The sequence below is a fragment of the Arabidopsis thaliana genome, chromosome 5 (assembly GCF_000001735.4).
Source record: "Arabidopsis thaliana chromosome 5, partial sequence".
In the NCBI taxonomy this organism is placed as follows: domain Eukaryota; kingdom Viridiplantae; phylum Streptophyta; class Magnoliopsida; order Brassicales; family Brassicaceae; genus Arabidopsis; species Arabidopsis thaliana.
Genome location: NC_003076.8, coordinates 24,381,600 through 24,406,416, shown reverse-complemented (window position 1 = coordinate 24,406,416; position 24,817 = coordinate 24,381,600). Strand labels below are relative to the sequence as shown.

The 24,817-nt window shown below is 34.4% G+C and overlaps 3 protein-coding genes across 4 annotated transcripts; 1 reads left to right on the top strand and 2 right to left on the bottom strand.

The window, feature by feature from the left end:
- Positions 1 to 816: 816 nt before the first annotated feature.
- Positions 817 to 4,288, top strand: AT5G60700 (glycosyltransferase family protein 2; the record flags this gene model as incomplete). Of its 2 annotated transcripts, none has more annotated exons than NM_001345430.1 (3): positions 817 to 2,001; positions 2,319 to 2,989; positions 3,067 to 4,088. In NM_001345430.1, the coding sequence occupies exons 1-3, from the start codon at positions 896 to 898 to the stop codon at positions 4,086 to 4,088; spliced, it is 2,799 nt and encodes a 932-aa protein (NP_001331468.1). In that variant the 5' UTR covers positions 817 to 895. The 2 variants fall into 2 exon arrangements, with proteins under 2 accessions (NP_001331468.1, NP_200878.2); NM_125463.3 differs by having other exon boundaries at positions 1,461 to 2,001; positions 3,067 to 4,288.
- REV (Homeobox-leucine zipper family protein / lipid-binding START domain-containing protein) lies at positions 4,222 to 9,436 on the bottom strand. The gene is made up of 18 exons (NM_125462.4): positions 8,451 to 9,436; positions 7,980 to 8,142; positions 7,789 to 7,862; positions 7,620 to 7,710; positions 7,433 to 7,528; positions 7,232 to 7,345; positions 7,066 to 7,149; positions 6,835 to 6,990; positions 6,672 to 6,746; positions 6,484 to 6,590; positions 6,226 to 6,400; positions 5,950 to 6,138; positions 5,784 to 5,864; positions 5,564 to 5,698; positions 5,144 to 5,481; positions 4,947 to 5,055; positions 4,720 to 4,869; positions 4,222 to 4,642 (listed from the first exon to the last, which is right to left on the bottom strand). Exons 1-18 carry the CDS (start codon positions 8,681 to 8,683, stop codon positions 4,484 to 4,486), a joined length of 2,529 nt encoding a protein of 842 aa, NP_200877.1. The 5' UTR covers positions 8,684 to 9,436; the 3' UTR covers positions 4,222 to 4,483.
- A 9,676-nt stretch (positions 9,437 to 19,112) lies between these two features.
- Positions 19,113 to 20,407, bottom strand: AT5G60680 (transcription initiation factor TFIID subunit (Protein of unknown function, DUF584)). The gene has a single exon (NM_125461.3). The coding sequence runs from the start codon at positions 20,168 to 20,170 to the stop codon at positions 19,679 to 19,681; it is 492 nt and encodes a 163-aa protein (NP_200876.1). The 5' UTR covers positions 20,171 to 20,407; the 3' UTR covers positions 19,113 to 19,678.
- Between the last annotated feature and the right edge of the window lie 4,410 nt (positions 20,408 to 24,817).

Sequence of the window (24,817 nt, the reverse complement as noted above, 5' to 3'; positions counted from 1 at the left end):
CAAATCTTTCTTTCTTTCTTTGGATTTTTAAACTCTATTTTACTTCAGTTTTGTATTATTCAAGGAGAATCTGTACTATAATATAATATATATTGTGGATCGATTGTTGAAGAAGAAAAGGCTTGACTCTCACAATAGGCTTGATCATGTACACAAAGGTATTATACTTTATGTTCTCCTTCTCGATTAGGCTGCATAAATCTTAAAATTCTCATATAATTATACAAATGAATATAGTACATGAAAACTGATTTTGTTTCCACTCCTAGTAACATTAATGTTAGTCAAGCTTTTGCCTTTTGACAAATAGAAGTTTAGTGAATGCCACTAAACTTTGTCCTCTCTAGTTCATATTGATAAAATTGAAATATAACTTTTAAAAACAAACCTTGTTAGGAACAATATGATTGAAGTATTGTATTTGGCAAAAAAAAAAAAAAAATAGCATATGGAAGTGTTAAATGCAAGGGTAACCCTTTTATACGCCAATGAACCCGGCTTTTCCCGTTGAGTATTGTCCTAATTATATCTTTTTAAATATATATAATCATCATTAGTTTCTATAATAATAAAACACTTTTAATAAGTTATACAATCTAACGGTATCGTGTAACCTTTTTCATACAATTCAACCAATGAAATTAAACAAACTCTTGTTATTTTTATTCACACTTTACTTTATTCTTAATGAACGTTTACCCCATGTGATATCCTCCTTATGTAATGCTTCTTCACCCACAAATCTCACTTTATATATACTTATATGTTTGTCTTCTTCATCTATATATAAGCATTGCTCTAAACAGTTTATAGAAAGAAAAAAGCACCAACTTCTACATTCTTATTTCTCTCTTTTCATCTTCTTATTATAACCAAGGGTTTGGGTTCTGCAAAAATGGGTTTTATACGGCCACCGGCGGTGAGAAGCGGCGATTATATAGAAAGCATTTTCGGCGAATATTCCGCCGGGAAAACAAAACCTAGCCGGAAACTTAACTCGGCCAAGTTCGTGACGGCACTGACGTGTCTTCAGTTCGCATTTGCCGTCTACGCCACCGGACTTCTCTACTACATGAGTCCTTCCATTGACTTAAGGGCCAAGCCAGACTTCACTTGGGCCACTAAATGGGCCCATAACATGCGTAGTTACATTGTTACCCCTCACGTCGTAAGCCATTACCAAGACTCTGCCTCTTTTCTCAAATCGGAGAATTTTCCGGTGATGGTTTCTCCAGCGGAAGTTTGCGAGTACGAGAAGATTGATTTCTCGCAGAAAAAATCAAACGACGAGAAAATGATCAAGATGAAGCGAGAGTTATACGACGACGTTTTGGGTTACCAGAGGAAGAATCTTGGGTCAGAGAGTTTAGAAGAGTTGATGAAGATGAAGTCAAAATGGGCTTTAAATGGGCCTAATAAGCCCAAAGTAACAGTAATACTAAATCACTTCAAGAGGAAAACACTTTGTGCTCAGCTTGATTCTCTTCTCCACCAGACGCTACCGTTTCACCATGTCTGGGTTTTGGCCTTCGGGAGTCCTAACGAAGCTTCTCTCCGGCGAATCGCCGGAAGTTACAACGATTCTCGAATCAGCTTCATCAGCTCAAACTACGATTTCAAATACTATGGAAGATTCCAGATCGCGCTTCAAACAGAAGCAGATCTGGTTTATATCCTCGACGATGATATGATTCCTGGGAAGAAAATGCTTCAGATGCTCTCACACGTCGCCGGAACTGAGAAATACGAAAACTCTGTTTTGGGAAGTATCGGAAGGATTTTACCTTTCCGGCAAAAGGATTTCACGTTTCCGAGCTATAGGAAGTTTAGATCTAAGGAAGCTGGCCTTTACTTGCCTGATCCAGCTTATGACATCACCTTAGATCGGATTCTTCAGGTTGATTTCTTATCAAGCTCGTGGTTCTTATCGGCGGAGCTCGTGAAAGCGTTGTTCATCGAAAAACCATTCACATTCTCTACCGGTGAAGATCTTCATCTCAGGTTAGTTTCGTAAATTCTCGATTCTGTGATTTTTCTTGGGAATTTGAATCGTTTGAGTGTACAATAAGGCAATGTTTGAGAATAGCTTGATCATTAAAAAAACGGAAAAAACTTATATTTTTAATAGAATAATCTAAAATCATTGTAGTAACGTCTAGAAGATGATGATCTTCGTGAGAGTAATTGAATCACATGTTTTGTTTCATGATTATAAAAAAAAATAGATTCAAATTCTCTGGGGAAAAGTTATAAAAATGGATTTTTTTTGTTATGAAGTAATAATTGTGGTTTTGATTTTTTTTGTGTGTGTTTTGCAGTTATCAGCTTCAGAAATACAGAAATGCAGGTTCGTTTGTTCTTCCCGTTGATCCAAATGATAAGGAGACTTGGGGAGATAGTGAACACAGGTTAGCTTATGTGTCTGAGACTACTGTGATATTTAAAAACATTGTTGAAGTAAGAGATAACCAGTGGTGGAAAGCGCTTTCTACGGGTTATGTGACTCAATGGGCTGCAATGTATCCTCAGAAGATTGATGCTTTGTTTTACGCGCATTCGATTGATGAAGTTAAAGCACTTGGTCCTTTGCTGGAGAAGTTTAGAGGTACTGTTGGTAAAAAGGCTTATATCGCGGTTTCGGGTGGGAAGTTCTGTCCGTGTGAGGATGCGGCGTCGGCTTTGAGGTGGCCTAAGGTTGTTTGTAAGGAGAGGAGATTCAAGATTTTTGATTTGGAAGTTGGGGCTATTTTGGGTGTGTCGAACTCAGAGGTGCCTGTATTTCAAGCTGTGTATTCGAGCATGAAAGGGCTTATTAAGATTCATAATCCAAGCGTGGTGATTACGGTAGCTGATGCTGATCCGAATGTCAAGAAAGCTTTGAAAATGGCTACCGAGACTAATTCTAATGGCACCGCATTGGTTCTTCTACCGAGAGCTTCTATCTCCAAGGTTCTCTGGATGGCTGATCTAAGATCAACAGCATTGCCAAGTAAGTATCAACTTTTTGCCTTTAATATAGCTTTTCCAGTTTTAATTTACCGAAACTGACAAATGTCTTGATTTCAGACTGGAATAAGATGAGAGTCTCAGTGAACATCATCACCCAAAACCGAGCTCAATCTTTATTAAGATTGCTTAGGTCTTTGAGCAATGCATACTACCTTGGTGACGAAATATCACTCAGCTTCAACATGGATAGCAAAGTGGATGAAGAGACGATCAATGTAGTGAGCACATTCGATTGGCCTCATGGACCAAAAACACTAAGAAGAAGAATCATCCAAGGAGGCTTAATCCGTGCTGTGAGCGAGAGTTGGTATCCAGCTTCTGATGATGATTTTGGTCTCTTGCTTGAAGACGACATTGAAGTCTCTCCATATTATTTCCTCTGGATCAAATACGCTTTACTTGCTTACCACTACGACCCTCAAGTCTCTTTCCCTGAACTCTCCTCGATCTCTCTTTACACGCCCAAAATCGTTGAAGTTGTCAAAGAGAGACCCAAATGGAACCCAACAGATTTCTTCAAGCAAATCCATCCTCACACACCTTACCTTCACCAATTACCATGCAGCTGGGGAGCCGTTTTCTTCCCAAAGCAATGGAGAGAGTTCTATGTCTACATGAACATGAGATTCACAGAGAACGCGAAAGCTAACCCGGTTCAGATTCCGAAATCAAGAACCAACGGTTGGCAAGCGTCATGGAAGAAATTCTTAATCGACATGATGTACCTGAGAGGATACGTTAGTCTATACCCAAACTTCCCTAACCAATCAAGCTTCTCAACCAACCACATGGAACCAGGAGCTCACATCGCAGCTAAAGACAATGTGGTGAAACACAACAAAACCGATTTCGAAGTTCCATTGCTTATGGATGATTTCAGAAACTTCTTACCGAACCAGAAACTCCCTCCGCTTTCTAAGCTTCCATCACTCAATCTCTTCAACATGCCGGTTTCGCTTAAAGGTCTTAAAGCTGCAGGAGCTAAGCTTGGTCAAGATGTTCTTCGTTGCAACAATGTCTCTGAGATTGTCGCCGTCAATCATCAGACAGGTTTACCGGCTAGATGCATGAAATTCTGAAGGTAGTTTTATCTAACGGCCAAATAAATAAAAAAGTTATTTGGCTGTGATTTTTCTTTCTTACATCTGTGGATTCTTGTTGATTCTTTGTTTTTTGAAATAGTTTATATTACTAATATATAGCGAGAGATGTGAAAATGAAACTGTCAAATGCGATAGAAAAAATGTTGTAAGCTTAGTTTTAACAAAATTATCACATCATTCCCTTTATATATAGAGATTGATCAACTCTGCTTTTTTCCCCAAAACATTAAAACCAAATACGTTGTGAAAGAAGAAAGTGAGTAACATTTGATCAAAATAATTTTAAAAAACAAAACAGAGACACCTAAACAACAACCAAAAATTTGAGTTCTCTAACGTAAATTTAAATTAGTCTTTTTCTGTCAATCGAATCACACAAAAGACCAGTTTACAAAGGAGAAGGCAAGACAATGCAGATTGTTGTTGTTTTCTTCAGATGCAGCAAACACTTTCCAAGCAACAGCTTGTTCATAACTCACATGTCTTCCCATCGTTGACACACAGATTCCTGAAGGCAAGCAAGCAAATCCCTGTAGACGCAAAGATAGTTCTCAGACAAATGAATCAAAACCATTTATCTGCAGATGTTTTTGTTTTGGTTCTTTACCTGTTGCATTAGCTTGGCGAAGTCCGAACAGATAGCCTTACGACCCGATTCATCGAATATCTTTTCGAGTGTTATATCTTGTAAGGCTACAAGTGTTGTCTCTAGCATGTCTAGACCAGCTTGGTTCGCAAACATGAACACTGGCTGTGGCTGCAACATATCCAGACCATATTATACGTCTAAAACTACAGGTGTATTCTGCTTTTTGTTTGGTGTAGGACACATACCTTTAATGAGCAACACAGGATGGCATCTTGGTGATCCCATAGAAGTTTTAGTACCGAGTCGTCGCTTCCAAGTGAATCAATCGTCAGCAACTCCGAGCCTAAGTGATGACTGGAAAAACAAACATATCAGCATAAGGCATCATCGATAAGTTCGAGGATTATAAGAAAGAGACGAGAGTAAACATTTACACCCCCACCTGTAACTTTGAGAGATCCACTGAGCAAGAGTAACAGCTTCAGGAGATCCTGGGGACAATTTGGAGCCCAGACTCGGGCTTATCCCAGACGGTGAGATCGCCATTGCAACACGTTGAACTGATGAGATCACGCTCCTCACATACTGACAAGCCATACCAGCAACATTTTCTTGCAAGTTGTTTTCAAAAGGGAATTGAAACGCGATAGTGAGAATACATCTCGAGCTTGAGCTAGAAAAAGAGTTTCCAGAAGCATTCTCAGGTGATGGACCGACTTCAAGGCTAGAAGTTAAGTCTAGTGTACGGTGATTAGCGGTTAACAGATCTTGTACATCTCCCTGTATGAGTAAGAAAAAATGAGCCTTGAAACAAACCATCTCTAAGTAAAAGAAAAATCAGTGGTACAGCAAAGAAGAGTACCGTTTTAGCATCAACGGGTATGACTCGGAATCCAGAGGGAACAAGTGGAGCATCATCCGGGAACATCTCATTAATCGGAGCAAATATCAGTTCAGAACAAGCTCCAACGGCATTCTCGTCAATCCCGGTACAAATCTACCATAAATCATTAAGGTCAATTTTAACTTTGAAATGGTAAAAATTTCAAGATCCATTGGGTTAGAACTTAGAAGTGATATACCTGAAGGAGATGGACATCCCGTGACATAAATGCATCTTCTTGAGCAAGAGAATGACCTTCCAGTCTAACAACTTCTAGCATCTAAACATAACAAAACCAAATATATATGTAAGAGAGAGACATAAAAATGATGTTTTGTCGGCAGGTAAAGACTTTGAAGCCTTACTTCTTCGTGTTCAATTGTATGTCCTAGTGGCATTATGATCTGACTCCCAGTGAATCTTGTTGGTCTCATTCCCGGATAAGCAAAGCTACCAGCTTTAAGTGTAGCAGCGGAATATGCATCAACATTGAAATCAGCCCACTCAGATCGATGCTCTCTAAGGAACCGGATCAAAACCGCAGGAGGAACATTCTACAGAAGACAATAGATAACACAAATTTCAGCCATAGAAAACTGTCAAAAGAACACAAAGTACCAATACTGGACACACTAACTTACTTGGAGAAGCATTGAAGCCTTGGCACAGAGCACGCCTCCAAGGAACGAAAGAGAATTAGAAATATTATTCAAATGCTTTGTAGAGTTAATAGCAACGATAATATCTTCCGCTCCATCACAATGCATCGTAGACCACCCGTCGTCACCAAACCCATTAACCGCATCATTGAAGCCCCTTCAAGAAAACCAAGAACAGAAAAAATGACAATGAGCAAACAGAGCAAAGAACAATTAGGTTTTAGCTCAAGATCGAAGTACCTGCTTAATCTTTGGCTAAAGGTTCTAAGAACAGCAGGCTGCCTTCCTAATCCATACACTACTTCACCATTAGACTCTTGGGCTAATTGCCTGATATACCGCAACGCCTAAAACATGAAGCACCTCCAACCGTTAGATATGTTATATGAATCAATCAAAGCTTAAGGTTATTATATGTATACACTCACGGAAATGGTCATTTTTTGTGCAACGACTTTGGATGACTCATAAAGGGGTCGAAGCACATCCGGAACACTCCAAGCCTACAATGCAAGAACAAATGTTTATAATCAATTCTTCTAGAAATTCCTGAAAACACACACAAAATGCCACATGTGAAGATTTAAGTACCTCAAGATTAAGGTGATCGACAATGTGAATAATAGAACCACCACCATCACAAGGCCTTATTAAATACCCACTAGAAAGCATTTCTGCTCTCACAAACTGAGAAGCTGAAGCAGCATTAGGCCCAGCTCCAGAGCCAGATAGCGACCTCTCACAAACCTTTTAAAGACATATGAAAAACATCAAGATCCCAGAGTTTTTCTGTAAACACTAGACATTATGAGAGCTGCATACCACAAAACTCCCATTGTCGAGGCTCGTTGTGTATCTCAGGGTCCAGAAATCGCGGGCAGGAGCCAGAGTCGTTGGTGCATACGTCTGAACAAATGTCACAACTTTATTCATTCATCTTCAAGTGTTAGAGATAGAAAACTAAACCAGAAGAGGCTAAAGGATTCACCTGCATATAAACAAGCTCGATTGTGCCACCATTACCAGCCGGGAACATAGTGAAAACTTCAAGGCTCCTACAGTCACGGAACCAAGATGGCCGATCTTTGAGGATCTCTGCAATCTGTAAGAACACAAAAAACCCAAACTGGTTGAAAATGAAACATTATGACTTGTATCTTTAGCAACGAAAAGAGTGTCCCTTTCTTACCTTCATAGGTTCTAAGCTAACAAGACCACAGGCTCGAGCTGCCACTCCATTGCATCTTTGCGAAATGGCAAAGATGCCAACCGAATCCGGACCAGGCTACAACACACAACATTTCAATATTTCACATATTGCCATAGATATCAACAGATAAAATAACACTTAAGTAATGATACGAGATGCGTATAACCTTCATCCCAGGCATCTGAACCCAATCAACAGCAGTTCCTGTAGCCTTGGATAGGAACTCTGCCAAAGTCTCCTCTGCGATTGAGAGCAATCTAAGACCAAAACCAAGCAATTAGGCAAAGAAAAAAGATTAGAAAAAGGTTACTTCAAAACCAAAAATGAAACTTTACCCAGCAGGACTATTCGCATCTCTAAGCGAATGCTGAGGAGTTGTGACCACAGATTCACAGCTTGGATCGTTAACCTGAAGTTAAAACAACAAGTCAGTAACTTTATAACTCAAGCTACATGTTGAACTGATAGGAGTAACAAATGATTCTTTAAGAACACATTTGACAAAAGGAAATGTTAAGTTACATACAACAGTAGTTAGCTGCTGTTTCATATATCCATTTTCGCAGACAAGCTGAGAAACCTGCTTCTGCAACCTATCATTCTCCTCCATCAACAGTTTATTCATCGCAGAGAGCTTCCGGTTTACGCTCTGGAGCCTCGACGCCTCTTTCCTCTGCTTATCTCGACACCTGAAACCACACAACAAAACGAATCAACAAAACTCCTAAGATTAGACACCAGATCAGACAGTAACCATATCGTCACAAGAACAGTTACACCAAGCTATTGAATAACCAAATCTACCAGACAGATTCAAAGGAACCCTTTTGTAAAAACAGGAAATTGTGTCGGAGAATTGAATTGAAGCATCAAATCTTGAAATAACAACAAAAGTGGTCCTTCATATCCATTGAATATAACACACTAAATCCAATAGAATCAAATTCAAAATCCTTAATTAAAAATTAATCCTGGCCATATTAAAGAGAAGCAATACCTGCGGTTCTGAAACCAGACTTTGATCTGCTTAGGCTCAATATTGGCCAAAATGGAACATTCACGGATCAATTGTTGTCGACGGAGAGAGCTAGGCTTAGGACACTCAGCGTAGACACGCTCAAGAGCCTCGACTTGCTCAGCTGTGTACCTAACGTACTTACCGCTACTATCTAAATGTCTATTCATACTGTCACTGCTTCTCTCACGGTGGTTAGCCACCGCCATCTCCATTTTAGCTCGACCCTCAAAAAAAGTCTCAAACTTTACTGTTTCTTCTAGCTTCTTCTTCTTCTTTGGCTTCTTCTTCTTTTCTCTTTAAATTAATTTCTTCGGAAAGTCCGTCGTATCGTAAGAGAAACGTAAATTGTAATTCTTTTCAGACAAAAGAAGATTCTACGGTCGTGGCTTGTAGCGAAAGACCAACGACATGTGGATACGAGAAAAATGAAGGCAAAGAAGCGAGTACAAAAAATAAAGTTAAAAAAAGTTTTAAAGAAGAGAGATTCAGAAGATCTGAGAATTTTAAAGATTCTTCAAAGAGAAAAACAGAATAAAGACCCAAAATTACAGAGTTGGATTTTCTGGGGAGAAACAGAGAAGAGTACCCCAAGAAAGTGATGATGTCAACTCTCTTAAAGAAGCATTATATCAGAAGAATTGAAGGACACAGAAACCTTAGGAACAATGAAGAAGAAACCCAGGTACAATTGAAGCTGCAAAAGTTTTGAAGACTCTGAACGAACAACACTAAAGGGCAATTATAGTTTCAAAGGAGACTTCAAAAAAAAGAGAGAAAGAGAGAGTTTGGTTATGTGAGAAAGTGAAGAAGGAGAGAGAGATAGTAAGTGATGTGTGTGTTTGCTTCTGCTGAACTTTGGAACAGAGGAATAAAAGAGGAAGAGAGAGAAAGAGAAGAAGAAAAAATTGTGAAACAGAGGATTTGCACGCAAACCGACAAGCTGTGCATCAGCGAAAAAGAAAAGTGGTGCGTTTTTTTCCTTTTTTCTAATTTAAATTTATTTGTTTAATAATACGGCTATCATTTACGAAGTTGTCCCTACTGTTTTTCTGAAATGACAATATAGGAATCCATCTATTTACTTTTCAAATTTTCTTCAATTCTTTAAAGAAGTTTTAGTTACCTGATATCAGCCAATCACAACATAAAAAATATTTTTCAAAAAATTGTAAGAAATATCTAACGCCTACATTACTTTGAAAAAAAAAAAAACTATGAAACGCTTCATGCATTTTTTTTTAAGTGTTATAAAAATGACATTTTTCTTATTTAACAGATATGTTTTTACTCTGTTGATGTGTTTTTTTTTAAGTTGTCACGCTTAACATTTATGCAAAATTATTAAGTATTGAACATCAGATATGTGTTATTAGATGGTATTGATCCAATATTTAAACTCAGTTAAGGTATATACTATCCATACCATAATGAATATCTTCTACGGAAAAACTAAAGTAAGAAATATCTTACAATGGCTAAGTTAAAAGAACTATCGTTTAATATGGCTAACATTTTATTTTAACATTACACCAAAAAGAAAAAACTATCATCATTGTTATGTACTATAGGGTGACTAATTTTTAGGGTTGTAATCGTATATTAATTATTGATGTTTTAAAAAATGAAGTTATGCACGGGTAGTAATTTTAATTAAGAGGAAGACTTATGTTCTCCGATGAAAGTTTTAATCATTAAAAAAGTAAAAGCGAAACTCGTCTATAAGATCTGGTCGTCTCGTAAAGTTATGCTATTGAAGCTGTGCTTGTAATTAATTCAACAAGATTTTTGTTCAACTTTATTATTAACGATCGACATGCACCATGCTTCAATGTCGTTAAGGATATTTAGAGTTGCAAAAATCAAGAATTAAAATTCGACATTATTGAACGCCAGAAAAGAAGAAGAAAATCGACGTTATTAGAAATAAAGAAAGCCTATGATCGCTCTCTGTCTCTGACATAATCATTTTAACACATCAAGCAATCAAAGTTATGTCTTGTTGCAAAACACATTCTCTCACTATCCCTTTGTGGTAGTGTTTTATTTGTTAGCATGTCTTGTCTTCATTTATTAGACGAACCAAATTTGTAACATCTATCTAAATATTTAGTCCAGATTAAACTGTTTAGGTATAATTAATACACTGTAAATAGTTATTTCCAAATTATAGCTATGGTATCAAAGAGTAGGACCTTGAGTGAAAAAAAAAAGGAAAAATAATAGTGTATGTAAGTAAGATACGAATGGTAAATTTGATTTTCACTTCAAGGATACACAGTATAGTTAGGTGTGATATGTAAGAACCACCAAAGAGTGGGCTAGTAATCAGAAAGAGGTGTTTAAAGCCTAAATGAGCTAGTTACTAGTATTAAACTATCTGATTAAAGCAGTGAATAACTTTAATGTTGTGAGCTACAATTTGAAAAAGAAAAACTGAAAAATGAATCAGAAGACAGTGATCAGTCAAACAAAGTGATACGACTAAACCTCTTCGACAATTTTTTACATATCATGATGCTGCCTTTTTTCTTTCATCTGCAAGTGTAATTACTTTCTGTAAAAAACTTTTTAACCTTCTTTTAGTTCCAAATTTAATACCTTTTTTTCTTTCTGGTTTTTTTCTTTAAGTAGATAGTAATTTCACATGTCCTTTTGTTTTAACAATTATAATTTCACATGTCATGTATGTTGGACACAGTTGCTCCAACATCTTGATACGTACTAAAAGATAAATTTAGAAATTGCGTAAATGACTAGCCTCTCAAATAACACAAAATCAACCAACAATTACAAACACTCGATATAAATGATACACAAAAGGGTCAAATTTACAAAGGAAGATGGTTGCTCGCACATGGCTTTTTGATACACACGATATTAGGTATGTGTTTTCTTCTTTTTAAGAACCGAGAAATAATCTGAAAAATGAAAACCAGTAGTTAGTAGTTACAATTGAATTCAAAAGACAAATTAGTCACGATGACAATATATCATTTTCTAATACAATTAATGATTAATTTGTCAGTTTGAATACAATTGCACTATACTTTAAGTGTTCCCATTTGAATTTTCAGAAATTTGGTTTCCTTTTGTTGGATCACCAATTCGCAACGAAAACAAATTTACGAAAAATTGCCCAAAAGATTTTTGTTTTTTTTAAAATGAGAGAATGGAAAAGAAATAAATAAAAAAATGGTTCCTTAAATCCAGACAATCTGCGTCTCTTTTATGGCGCGCTCAGGTAGGGCCCACCTTTCCCTTCAGTCTTCAATTATCCGTCACCCATCGCCGCACTATTTTCTCTTCTCTTTTTATTTATTTATTATTTTTTGTTGTACCACATATCTATTATTTATGTCCAAATTCTTTTCTACAGTACATGTTAATCTAAGAATATATTTATTTATCTTTCATTTCATTTGATACATATGTTGTGCATTTAAATACTTAAAACTCTGAATAATAACAGTAAAATAAACTGTGTGAAAAAAGAAGAACAAACAAAACTACTACAGTAAATCAAATAAAACTGATACAGCAAAAACAAATTTGAAAGATCATGTATGTGATATCTATCAAATGTCACTTATTAAGAATTACTATGTTTAAGCCCAAAATTAATAAGAAAAATGTAATTTGTAACAAAATTAAATGTATTTAACGCATTTTTATTGTTCAACCATAAAAATACACAATTTCATTCTCTCTCGTTTTTGGCTCACACATTTTTTTATTTAATCAACCATACTCAATTTCTATTTAAGCAAGTTGATTTGGTAATAAGAATTTCAACTTGCCGAAAGAAAATACATTTTAAGATCATTTGAACACAATTTTATTTTACTTTTTCATTTGAGACCATTTCACTATTTCAGTATAATAATATAAAATGAAAAGTTTTGACGATGTGGTATTTCCATCAGCTTTTCGCATGCGCCAAAAGTAACTCTCACGTGCTGACCACACATTTACACCCATTTATCTCTTTATTATAGTATAATTTTAGTAGTAGTATTCAACTGATTTTGTATCAGATTATAATAACTTTATTATAGAATTAACTTATGTATTTTGTCATAATTATTCATATTATATAATCAGTCTGTATATAATCAGTAAGATTCATTCAAATAGTGCACAATAGGTAAACAGAGCTGAAACAATATTAGTAAATATATCAAACTTACTGATTGTAGTTACACAATCTAAACAACTGTTTCCAAAATATTGTTTTGATTGTCAGTAGAGTTCACTTGATCATAATATGATTCACCTATGGTCAAAATAATTGTATGATCTGATGATCTGTGAAGTGGTATGTTTCTATTAATTAGTTGAACTAACTAGCTATATCTTTTTTCCAAGATTTGTTTTATGTATATGAATCTGATTGTTACTATCATTCATAAATCTGCTGCTTTTATGGGGTTTTCATTTGTCATGATTTTCTAGGTTGATTCAAACTTTGAGACACTTGTCGTTAGTTATGACTGAATACTGATAATGATACTAATTCACAATTTCACATTGTAGTATAGCGACCCATGTGCTTGATTCTTTCACAAGCGACAAATTAAACAGTTGGAAAAATAGTTAATTAAAGATCGACTTCTTCCTTTTAACTTCCGGTTGAAATTAGTCTTTTTGCTCACAATGATTACCTTATTTTATTTCATAGCGTCTACTGATGAAACCATTATTCTATGTATGTTCTATTCTTTCAAATTCTATAAAAAGATCATGCGCTATATCTATGCATGTGTATGTGTAACAACACGACAAAAAAAACTCAAGAAAAATAAACTAGAAACCTTAAGAAACTGTTAAATAAATCCAAACAATTTGTTAACATATCCAATGGATCATTATTGACTGCTTATCTCACCATTCCACATTCGGCTATATGCAAATTATATACTTTAATGTCTTTATGAAAATAGAGTTAAAATATTCCTTTAAGATTCAGCACTAAGCATATCCTAAGCACAAATCCGACTTTATTACATCATCGTATTCATAAATACAACACAATATATTACAAATACACTGATACACAACCCAATACTGTAACGTAAAAGCCCATGAGAAAGAGAAACAGTTTAACTATCAACTGTTGAATTATCCAAAAAGTTTAAACTACATAGAGAAATCTACCTAAAATTGTATATATACTGATTATAACACCAAAAATTTTTTTTCCCGTAATTATATCACCAAATATGATAAAGAAACAGAACGTTTTAACATAAAACCAAACACAAGTTTTGAAGTTATAATTTTAGGTATCATTGAAGTAAAAGTGTTTTCACTTTAAAATAGGATATTCATATATAGTGCGTAAAAAAAGAGAGTAAACAACAGGGAGATAGAGAGACGAAGAGGGATGTTTCCATATCAAATTGGTTGCGAGTTGCGACAAGTCTTAATTTGACTATGCACGGAGATAAAAAAAGATGAAGTGTCTCTATTAAGTTCGCGTTATAGTACAAACTCAATTATTCACATTTTTCATCTTGAGATAAACCATTCGGAACCAAGCATAACCCCAAATTTAAATATTAGAAAAAGTCAAAATGTCACATTCGTTCTTGCTTTTTTTTCTTAAATATATTATCTTTTGCTTTTTAATTGTCAAATATATATATACTTTTGTTGATGTTGTTGAGCTTGATGGGATATTAATATTCCTCCACTTTGTCCCCTCCTAACATCCCCACCAAAATTTAACATTTTCCTCTCATATTTATTGTCCACTTTACTTACCTCCCAATATAACGTATAGTTTTTATGTACCATGACTGATAATGATATGTAGAAATGAAGAACCCATATACATATCACATATTTCTACCAAAACTAAATATACATATCACATATAACATGACTCATCAGGCATCTATCTCAATATCTCCCGATCTAAATCTTTTATTTCCTAGTTTGCTGAAAGTCTTGCTTACATTAAGGGGAAAAAGCCTACTTGTTAATCATTTGTTTCACAAAAGTCTATATATACACCTAAAGTGTCTACACTTGAAAATAATTAAGCTAAGCAAAACTATAGATTGTGGTCGTTTTTATTTTCAGTTGCCGATTTTCTTCTCACTAATAAATAGAATAGAAAAAATCCAATGATTTAACAGGCAGAGATCATCTAAAAATTCAAAAATGTAAATTAATTTGAATTTATTTTCCGACATTTTTAGAAGAAAAAAATTGCATTTTCATGGTTAAGTAAGCTAGAAATGTTTCAATGCGAATTTTACCACTAATCATAGCAGGTTTAATATCTCAATGTCAATCAAAGAAAAATTATAGGGAAAAAACACTTTCTTGTAAACTAAAAGAGTATAGTTTTGAGGAAGGTAAAAAAAAAACATTTAATAAAAAAAGTAAAACTATAGTAGAAAATTGCTTCAAATAGTGGTGTTCAAATAAATAGTGTAAAATAGGTAAAACGTGCAGTATAAGTTGAGAAATATGGTAACTATGAAACTCGAAACAAGCTTTTCTACTATTTCCGGTGATAGAATAAAATTTGTAATATCTTTCTATGATTTAGTCAGACTAAACTAACCCTTCTTTTAATAAAAAAACTAACCCTTCTATTTTTGATGTTTATTCTGAAAAATAAACTGAACTAAACGCATGCGTGTAAAATTTTTACCATACTTGTACTGCAACAGATACAAAATTATTAATGCTGATCATCTGCATACATTTATTGCGGTTAGCTGTTTAAATCACAACAAACACTATCACAAATTTGAAAAAACAATGTCAAACCCAAAAACTCATGGTAAACAAAATAAATAGAAAAACAATTTCAGGTTCTGTTGGCCAAATAAAAAACGACAAGGTTCTAATATCGGCGGTCAAACATTTCCAACGCTCCAACTTTGACCATATCATTCGACCATTTTGTATTGTTTTGCTAGGTGTCTAGGACGTTTAGATGTAGACACTAACCAGCATTCGAACGACCGGTTTGCGTTAAAACTGTTGTACGAGATTACAAGATAACATTTTGGGTAAGTTGGTTTGCGCGCATCGTTCATTTGGGTTTTAGATCGGGTGTTTTATCCGTAGTAGGTGTCTGAAACTATATACCAAGAAGCATTTACTGTATATCTCGGAATTTAATCGAGCATTACATCAAAACTCGGTTATTTTGGTGCTAAGTTAAACAAAACTATTAGGTAAGTATAAGGTGAGTAATGTTATGAGAATGTTGGCTTCTTTACAGAGTTGATGAGCCCATAGCTTATGGAAGCAAGAGAATAATGTGGAAAATGGGACATGTTACAATAACCCAAATATTTTGGGCCCATAAAAGGTCCAATCGTTTGGGTCCACTTTGTCTCTGTGATAGGCCCCATGAGTACTTTTAGAGGTAGCTGTCTGGTGTTATCGAATGTGGAGACCTGACCTAACCGGGACCCTTCGTGATCCCTCATTATTCCTTTTGTCATTCAACTGAATTCCTTTCCTAACAAAATTGAATGATTATTACCAATTCTATTCACATCACATCTTTAAAATCTTGATGATGTCTCTGCCCTCTCTTCTCCTTTTGTTTCCTCATGGTACAACTCTTAGATCTTTTTTAATGAAATTTTATCTTAGTGAGACTGTATTTTACTATTTTAGATAGATTGAAATAGTTTTTACCTCACCACACAATTTGATTTTAACTGTTCAAAGAATCAAAACCCATGTATAGGAGAGACAGAGGATTGGTCCTCCTCTATTGGTATTGATAACGACAACTCGAAGAGTATTTCTTAAGGCTAACCTAATTAATGTAGTTGACCGGAGGTTGATGTGGTACCATTTTACCCTTTTATATAAACGTTCCTACACATTTGATCATGGTTCTTCTTTCTGTTTTCTCCTCAACCTTTTTTTCCTAGTGACCAGGACATAAGTACCAAAGTCAAAACTAGTTTTTGTTACATGTGAAATTTTTTGAATATTTTATGACATTTAAATTACAATGATGCAACTATAGTAATTTTTTGTTGTCTTCTTTGTTTGCCAAGAGATTTTCGTCCTTAGACATGTAATTCCTTTGTTTGACCAAAAAAAAAGGCACGTAATTCCTTTAGGCTTGAAACCAGTACTAATCATCTTTCCAACATCGAGATCCGAACATGAAACTTTGATTCGCACATAGGTTCCTCCTACAGAGTTGAAATCGCAATTTTTTAAAAATGAACCCTAATACCCTAATTTTTATCTAAGATGAAATATTTTTCCTTTACTTGAATATTGTAAAACTAAAACATGAATAGGCCTAAAAAGACAAAAGAGAGTCAATTGCTCTCATAGCATAATATCAAACGTGATAGACGATTTTGGATATTTGTGCTTGAATGGCGACACGAAACAGAGACAATGGTACGCCCACAGAACAAATACGCACAAAACTATATCGTCTTCTTTGATCATGGGATGTTCACATTCAGATCATTTTTTCCTCAATTATTTGATAATTGTTGAAAATACTGGAAAATATTTATATAAAGTTGTATGGGTTAATATAATAGACCAATGTAATCCAATCTGTTTCAGCCAAATGGAAAAATATGAAAGTAAGCCCACATTTGACAAAAGAGGAGGAAAACATAGACAAGTAGCTAGCAATGAAATCACATCCCAAAAATATACTAGAGCTTAAAGGCTTTAAACGTGGAAACTTTCTCTTTCATAATATGTCATGTGTATATTATATGCTTAAAAAGGGCATTGAAACTTCCACTTGTTAATGGAGGATTTGATTTATCACCTACTTTAGTCTTTCGCGTAATCAGAGCACTAATCAGTATTCTTTCCAAAATTAATCTGTATGACAAATTGCTGACGTAAGCATTACTCCACTATTGAACATGGATTTTACGGTTCCTTCATGCCCTTGAGCTTGAGGTAAACGTACATCAGTACATGCATTTGTTAATAACATATCAATTCAATATATATCAAAGTTTACATTCGAAGATAGTGTTCGGTTTTCTCTAGATTCCATGCTAGTGTACTATAGACGATCAAGAAAGAAAAAAAATAGGTCAGGAATGAGGAATGTTCTCTGTGTTCTTTTTTTTTTTGTTTTATGGTAAAATGTTATTGAGAGTCTCGACAAAAGAAAATGTGGAAGTACCGTATCAGTGAATAAGCCCACAAAGATGTATTATATAACCAACAATCTATGATTTTATATCGCTTAGAAGTTATAGTGGACTTGGGCTTATGTTTATGGGCTGGTGACCTTATTGTGGAATCACATGTTGTATATCTGCAACTAATAAAAGATTAATTAAATGATAAGGCTTTGAACTTTAAACCCCCAATTTTGGCTGTTACTCAGATCTCCGTTTCTTCCATTACAACTGCAGTCTCTAAAGACTTTCAGATTAATATCATTTTAATTCATGAGAGTGTGTCATAATACAACTTGAACTAAAAAGATAACTTGATGATTGATGACTATATAACAGATGTGGACTGTTCATCTAACTTGGTGGATTTTAAAATTTTAAATAAATATAGGAGATGTCATTTACCAATCAAGACGGTTTACAGTTTATAATATCAATCCTTTATTATTATAACTTGTATCCGAAAGATTTTCTCAACAAGATATTGTCATGTTGTAAGAAAACAACAGACAATTAATTATATCTTATGTTGTATGTGTGATCATTGTCATATACTGTTTCTTATATTCAAACACAGAATATCAAATCCAAACGTAAGAAAATGATTTCATTCATCAATATTTGCACTCAAATTTCATAAATAGCAAACAGAAAAATCTACTTCCGACTTTTCTACACAAGCACACACACTCTTTACTAAAGATACTGAAACTTTATGTCCCATCTGATCAAGAAGGAGGATTTCTGCTTGAAACCTTTTTTTATGAGCTCACTTCCAAACCGATTGGGTCTAGGATCACCTCCTAAAAACAAGTTTTGATTAGTTATGTAGTTAAAGGGAGTCTTCGAAAGAACATTTTGGCATTCAAAATCGTTTTAGTTTTTTCCTAGTCACTTTATATATTACAGGTATGTGTCCTAGGTCCTCATATTCCACGAGGTCCACAGTTTGGCCAAAACGGTGGGCGTTTGATCAGAAAACGACACCCAACTTGAAAACCTCCTTACTCATTTACTCATTACATTGACCTTTTGCGGGTCCTTTGAAATTACAGTCCTTTTTCAACATTAATATCTTGTAATTATTCAAGGATGGTACTTATTTCCATTTATCTTGTTTTCAAAAGGGAAATATCTATTTCAGATTTAAGTTGAAGATAACTATAATTCTTAGACAGGATAAGATCATTATTTTTACTCGGATAAGATAATGTATTTGTAGAAATGCAGTTTTTCCTAGTTCTATATGTAGAATGCAATTACAAAACCTTATTACCGGAAATTCTAGAAACTCTTGAGACAATGAACATGAAAATAAAATCCAGTTTTAGTTTTAATTTTATGGGGAAATATGTTTGGATAATGACAAAATTCTACATTAGGGAACGCATAATCCTGAAAGATCACATGAATTACATGTCCCTTATTATCCCTTACACGAAAACCATTCTGATTCACGTAATCCCTTGCTAATTTTAATAAATAAACCGTTTTAGTTTAGATGAGAAACTTATCTGAAATTCATATAATATAATTTATACAAAAGTGATTCATAAAATTATAGTAGTGTTCCAAATAAATAAAGAAATTAAGAGAATAATTCTCAAGCAACTAATGTCACTTTCAAGTGTTTGTAGCCTCTGCTTTTCTCACCCACCTCATCAAACACTCAAATATCAACAACCAAATAATTGAAACTTTTTGCCCCACTTTTTCTATTTTATCCATTTTCAACCCCTAAATTTTACTTACATCAATTAAATTCCCAAAAATCAGAATGTTCAGATTTTAATTCCCATAAAATCAACTGCTTAATAAACAAAACAAACACTCTTCCAAAAAAAGAAAACATTATCTATTACTCATTACGCAAAATGTGATAAAAATCTCAAAAGTTAAAAAAACAATTACATAGGGTAAGATTTTCGGAATATAACGATAAATGGAGGGCATTTCTAGAAATATTACATGCTCTCTCTCTTCTCTGACAGTTACTTGAGAAAATGATTGAAGTAAGCCAAAAATTAAAGGAAAACTCCAAAAGTTTCCAAATATTTAATCTTGGAACCCAAATTTTTCAAAAATTGCATTTCGAACCCTACTCAGATCTCTTCCTTTCAATGTCCTCCCTACTCCTTCATGAACCGAGAACGAAGCCATTCTCGTCTTCGCCAGAAACTCATGCGGCGGTAACCAATCGCCACCGTCTTCGTTATCATCGTCATCGTCGTCGTTATCCTCGATGCTTCTCCGTCGGTTATCGCGGTATTCTCCGCGGAGAATCTTGGACCAGTCCGGCACGTTAACAGGAAGCGACGACGCTGCTGCGGCGGAGGAAGCGGCGGAGGGACGATTCGACGATTTTTTACCGGATCTGACTGATGAAGAGATTTTACGGCAAAAATCTGGTGAATCGGAGTGGATTGGATTGAAGAGATCGGATTCGTCGAATTCGAGACCTGAATCGGAAGCGGTGAAGTAAGACGGCTGATCGGTGCCGAGAAATCGATAGCTAGGCCTAGCGTAGTAACTCTTTCCCGTCGCCATTGAAGAAGAGATTTTGAAGAATTTTTAAAAATTCGAATGTTGAGATTTGTTTAATCTGCTAATGAAGAAGAAGAATTAGTCGTGAGGGAGTCTTTGGTTTTATACAGGTTTTTTGGATAAACTGGATAAGGGACCCTTAACTTCTAGTTTCCGTCAGTTGTGAAAGTACGTAAATACCCCTTGGGTTTTAAATGAGATTTTAATGAAGTGTCGAAAAATGCCACGAATTGCGATGGATTTTTTTTCGGAGTTGGAGAATATTACATGTGTCGTGTTTGGCATATTCTTTACCACTTCAAAACTTTTAATTCATCTGTCTCTCGAAAAAGTAAGTATCTAGACTTTAAATTTTTGCCACTATTATATCTAAATGGATTTTCTACTACCGAAAGTAATTGTGTTTGTATGAAGGAAAATCAAAAAGTTTCACTCAAGAAATTGTAATCCACACTTTTTTCATTTAGTATATCGGTCAATAATATCATTCTACATGTGGCACAATGGTTGAATGATTTATTATCGGAATGAAAGACTGTTGTTTTGGAGTTATTATATAGTTACAATTTTAAATATTAAGATTATACAAGAAATACTAGAAGAAATTGATAAAAAAAATCAGAGTGCATGGACGGAGAATATCATGGAATATAATAGTATAATACTGTAAGGCTCTCGACCGTTTGGAAACTTACGAGGTTGGTCGGTGTGATCGGCGCGGGGAACCAGAACCGTCGAAGATTACATCATGGCTCGTTGCCTCGTTATTTTTAGCCGTTCCACACTCTATTTTTTTATATCTTTATTTATCTTTCCTTGCCCAATGAAAACACTCTGCACAAAGCTTACCACTCGTGCTTTACTTTCTCTCGTGGTATTATTACTTATTTAATGTATTTATTTCCCTATAACATATTCCGCATTATTAAACTACTAATTATGTGGACTATTTTGTTTAGGATTAGGGTCTCCTCTCGCTCTATAGTCAGTCTTTCAGACTTTCATCTCTGGTTTTCCTCATTTTGCATACAGATTCTTCCACATTTCACACTTAGAAAATATTAAACTAATTAAATGACTAACCATGCATTACTTAATGTTGTGACTAATTACTACAATTCATTATGATAGAGTTGAACCTGTTACTTTAGTGGTTATCACGAGCAAATGTTGTTTACTATTGCTATTTTGTATCTTTTTCTTTTTCTTGTTTTTGCTGTCTAAGCTAATTTGCATTATGATTTTCTAATAATTATTTCAAAACTACCGGATCATGCTGATGCAAGTCTCCACTTTCTTCTGGAACAAAAAATAAAAAAATAGGAGAATCTTAGGTAGTTTCAACAAAAACAAAAGCATACCGACTTCTTATTAATGAAGGAAAATTGAATTGGACAACAATGTAAGTATAAAATCTAAAAAAGAAATTTGTCAACCAAGATTTTTTTTTTTTTAGTTCGCAGTAATCTCCTAATGAAACAAAAAAATAATAAATATTTTTAAATTTTTTATTGGATAATATAGATTCTTCTTCGTACTGTACATCTTAAAATATCAATTTTCATATAAAAAAAACATAACTTGATTCAAGTATTTGTCGTGACTCGGGTGGGGTCGGTTTCACTTTCTCCCTTCCCCAGTTCCAAGAGAAAGACAAAAGTAATAGTCTCTACGATCTTGACACGTGTCTTAAGAGCTCGATCTCATCACACGTGGAATCAATCACCTTAGATGGGTGCCACGTGAAGGCAGGACCCACTATTCTGATGATCTAAACGCGTTAATCTCTCGCCAGCTGGAATTTCAGGTTTTTAAGTCCTTTCGTTTTCTTCTCGCTCAGTGTCACTCTCACGCGCGACAGACTCGTACCATCTCGATATTTTCTCATCATCTCGATAATATCTGAGTTTGGTCTCAGCGCGTGAGTTATCACATGCGAGTGGGTTTATTTTTGATGTCACGAGATTCGTTGAACGTTGAAACTTGAAAGTCTGGTTGGTCCTACTTTGCTTGTTAAGTGTTTTGCTCGAATAAAACTTCATTTTTTTTTTTTTTTTTTTTTTGAGGTTTTTGTGTCTATCCACATCTACGCTTTCATTTTATGATTTTTTTTTTATTACGTCGAAGCAATTTTGTTGTATATTGAAAAACATTATAGGGTCAATATTAGTCTAAGCGTCATTTTCCATATTGTATGAAATAATCAATCCAAAACGTTTAGAACAAAGGTGAAAACTCATCATTAAGGTTATACAATTAGTTCATATTTGATGTGTCCACAGATTATTAGGTCTGTTTTGTTCATTTGATGATGGATAGTCATTTTATTTGCTTAAGATTGGAGCCATTTTCAGTCAAATCGAAATGTTATTTGCTTAAGAAAACGGATAAAAGCATTATTTATCGTGATTTTCAGATGTCGACATAGTGGGCACATAGATATTATTTAATTAAGTAGCCAAATAAAATAATGATTAGAGAAAGGAAAAGTTAAAATACTGCGCTGTAATAGTGATGATGATGATGATAATAAAGTGACTTTATTGCGGAAAAACAATAAAATAAATGAATTGTCCAATCATGTTATCCAGTCCAGAAAGTTACGAGGTGAAACCAAAACACAATAAATGAACAATAACTCAAATTACTTTATATAGATACAGCTATCCAGTCACAAGGCTCAGGGAAAAAGTGGGAATATGATTTACTGATTTTTAAAAAAAATTAGTGGTGAATTATTGGGCTATTTTTATATTTGAATTACGAGAAGCTTTCTGTTTAAGTGATTAATCGATTAGATGCTACTTCATTTTATATGATTCAGTTGGTCCATCAAAGATCACCATAGATCAGCATTTCTCTTTTCGTTTCATAGAGAGATTTGTAACAGATCTGCTCCAACTTCCATCTTTTACAGAGAAAAAGAATTTTGTACCACATTTGTTACTTGTTAGAATGTACTACTCCCTCTGTTTCTAATTAAGTGTAGTTTAAGTGTATTTTAAAGGATTTTTATTTTTTTCAATATAAGTGTTGTTTTCACTTTTTTTTATGTAAACATTAAATGTATTTAATCGTTTTTAACCAATTATATTTGATATCATATTTTTTTATTGGTTGGATTGGTTATAATTAATGATGTTTTTATAGAAAAAAGATAAATTCAATGAGATTTATATGTTTTCTTAATTTGTGTGCAAAAACCTTAAACTACAAATATTCGGAAACAGAGGGAGTATTAGTTATGCATCGAATTTCTTGACGATGCAATTTGTTGTTTTCCGTCTTCATTGTCATAAGAGTGTCCTGCAGGTTTCTGAGGGGACATATTAATTATTGGGTTTGAAGATTAATGAGACCACTTTGTAGATATCATTGAAATGAATTTACAAATGCGTACGCATGTACATCAGCAAACCTCATTAACGTATCCGGTAAAATTCGTATACTAATTAATATATACATATATATTTGGCATTATCTTTCTCACATCCTTTGAACTTCGATCAATTTTCTCTGCTCTCCATACATATTTATGTGTGTATGTAGATTTACCCATTCCTCTTTGAAAATTTCAAGCACAAGCCAGTATTGTACTAATCCGGAAGCATATGGCGTATATACCTTATCTCAAAGATGATAGAAGTATCCGGTCCAATCACTTGCATAAAATACGGGACATACCATAATTGACCAATTACATAAGGATTGGATTGCTTTTTAAAGTTAGATGGAGAAGAAAATAGACAAGAAGATGTTTATAAGTTTTTGTTGAATGAAATTTTAGATTAAAGCTTTATGTGATATTTCATTCTCGCTGTACTACCAAGAGAAAGAGAGAGGGTGATTGATTTGTTGAATTAGCTAGGCTTATAACCTTTGTGGGATGAGTGTGTATATGAGTCTTAATAAGTGATTAGTCTAACATGATAACAATCAACTCCAACCTCAACGAACATGATGATACTAGTAGACTTTACTTACTTAGTTTCTCAAATTTCTTACCTGAAACTAAACACCTTCAGCGCAAGAAAACCCGGATTTCTATGGGTCATGAGGATTAGTGTGGGATTCGGCATGGGATTCACTCGGTTAAACCGTTTAATACTTTGTTGTGTTTAGGGTTTCAACAACCATTTATTTCAAATTAGGGTTTGGCAACACCAAAATGTTTGTCTTTGAACTTCTAAACGTTTTCTAACTTGTGGCTTTTCGAGACTGTGGCATTTCTCATTAATGGAATATTAAATCAATCCATATCTTACCTAAGAAAAAAGCCTCGAGAAACAACAAAATACTAAAGAGTGAAATTTTCAACGCATAGGCCGAAAACTTGGGCTTTCAGATCTTATGAGGCCCTATTTATCAAAACATATAACACAAGAGTCCATTAACTTTAAATCCAAACCCATTTGCTTTCAAATAAAATTTTCCCAAATTACCCTTGAAAAACCAGCACAGACACCTCGGTCATTGAAGCGAACCGAAACAAAACATCCGGAATGGCGAAATCAACCAATTGTGTGTTTGTCTTATTTGCTAAAAATTATTTTCTTTTAAATATGGTTTTGATTTCGGTCCAGGGTAAATTCGTAATTTGCATTTAAACCCTAGTTAAACGCATTATAAAAAGACGAAACCCTAGAAGCT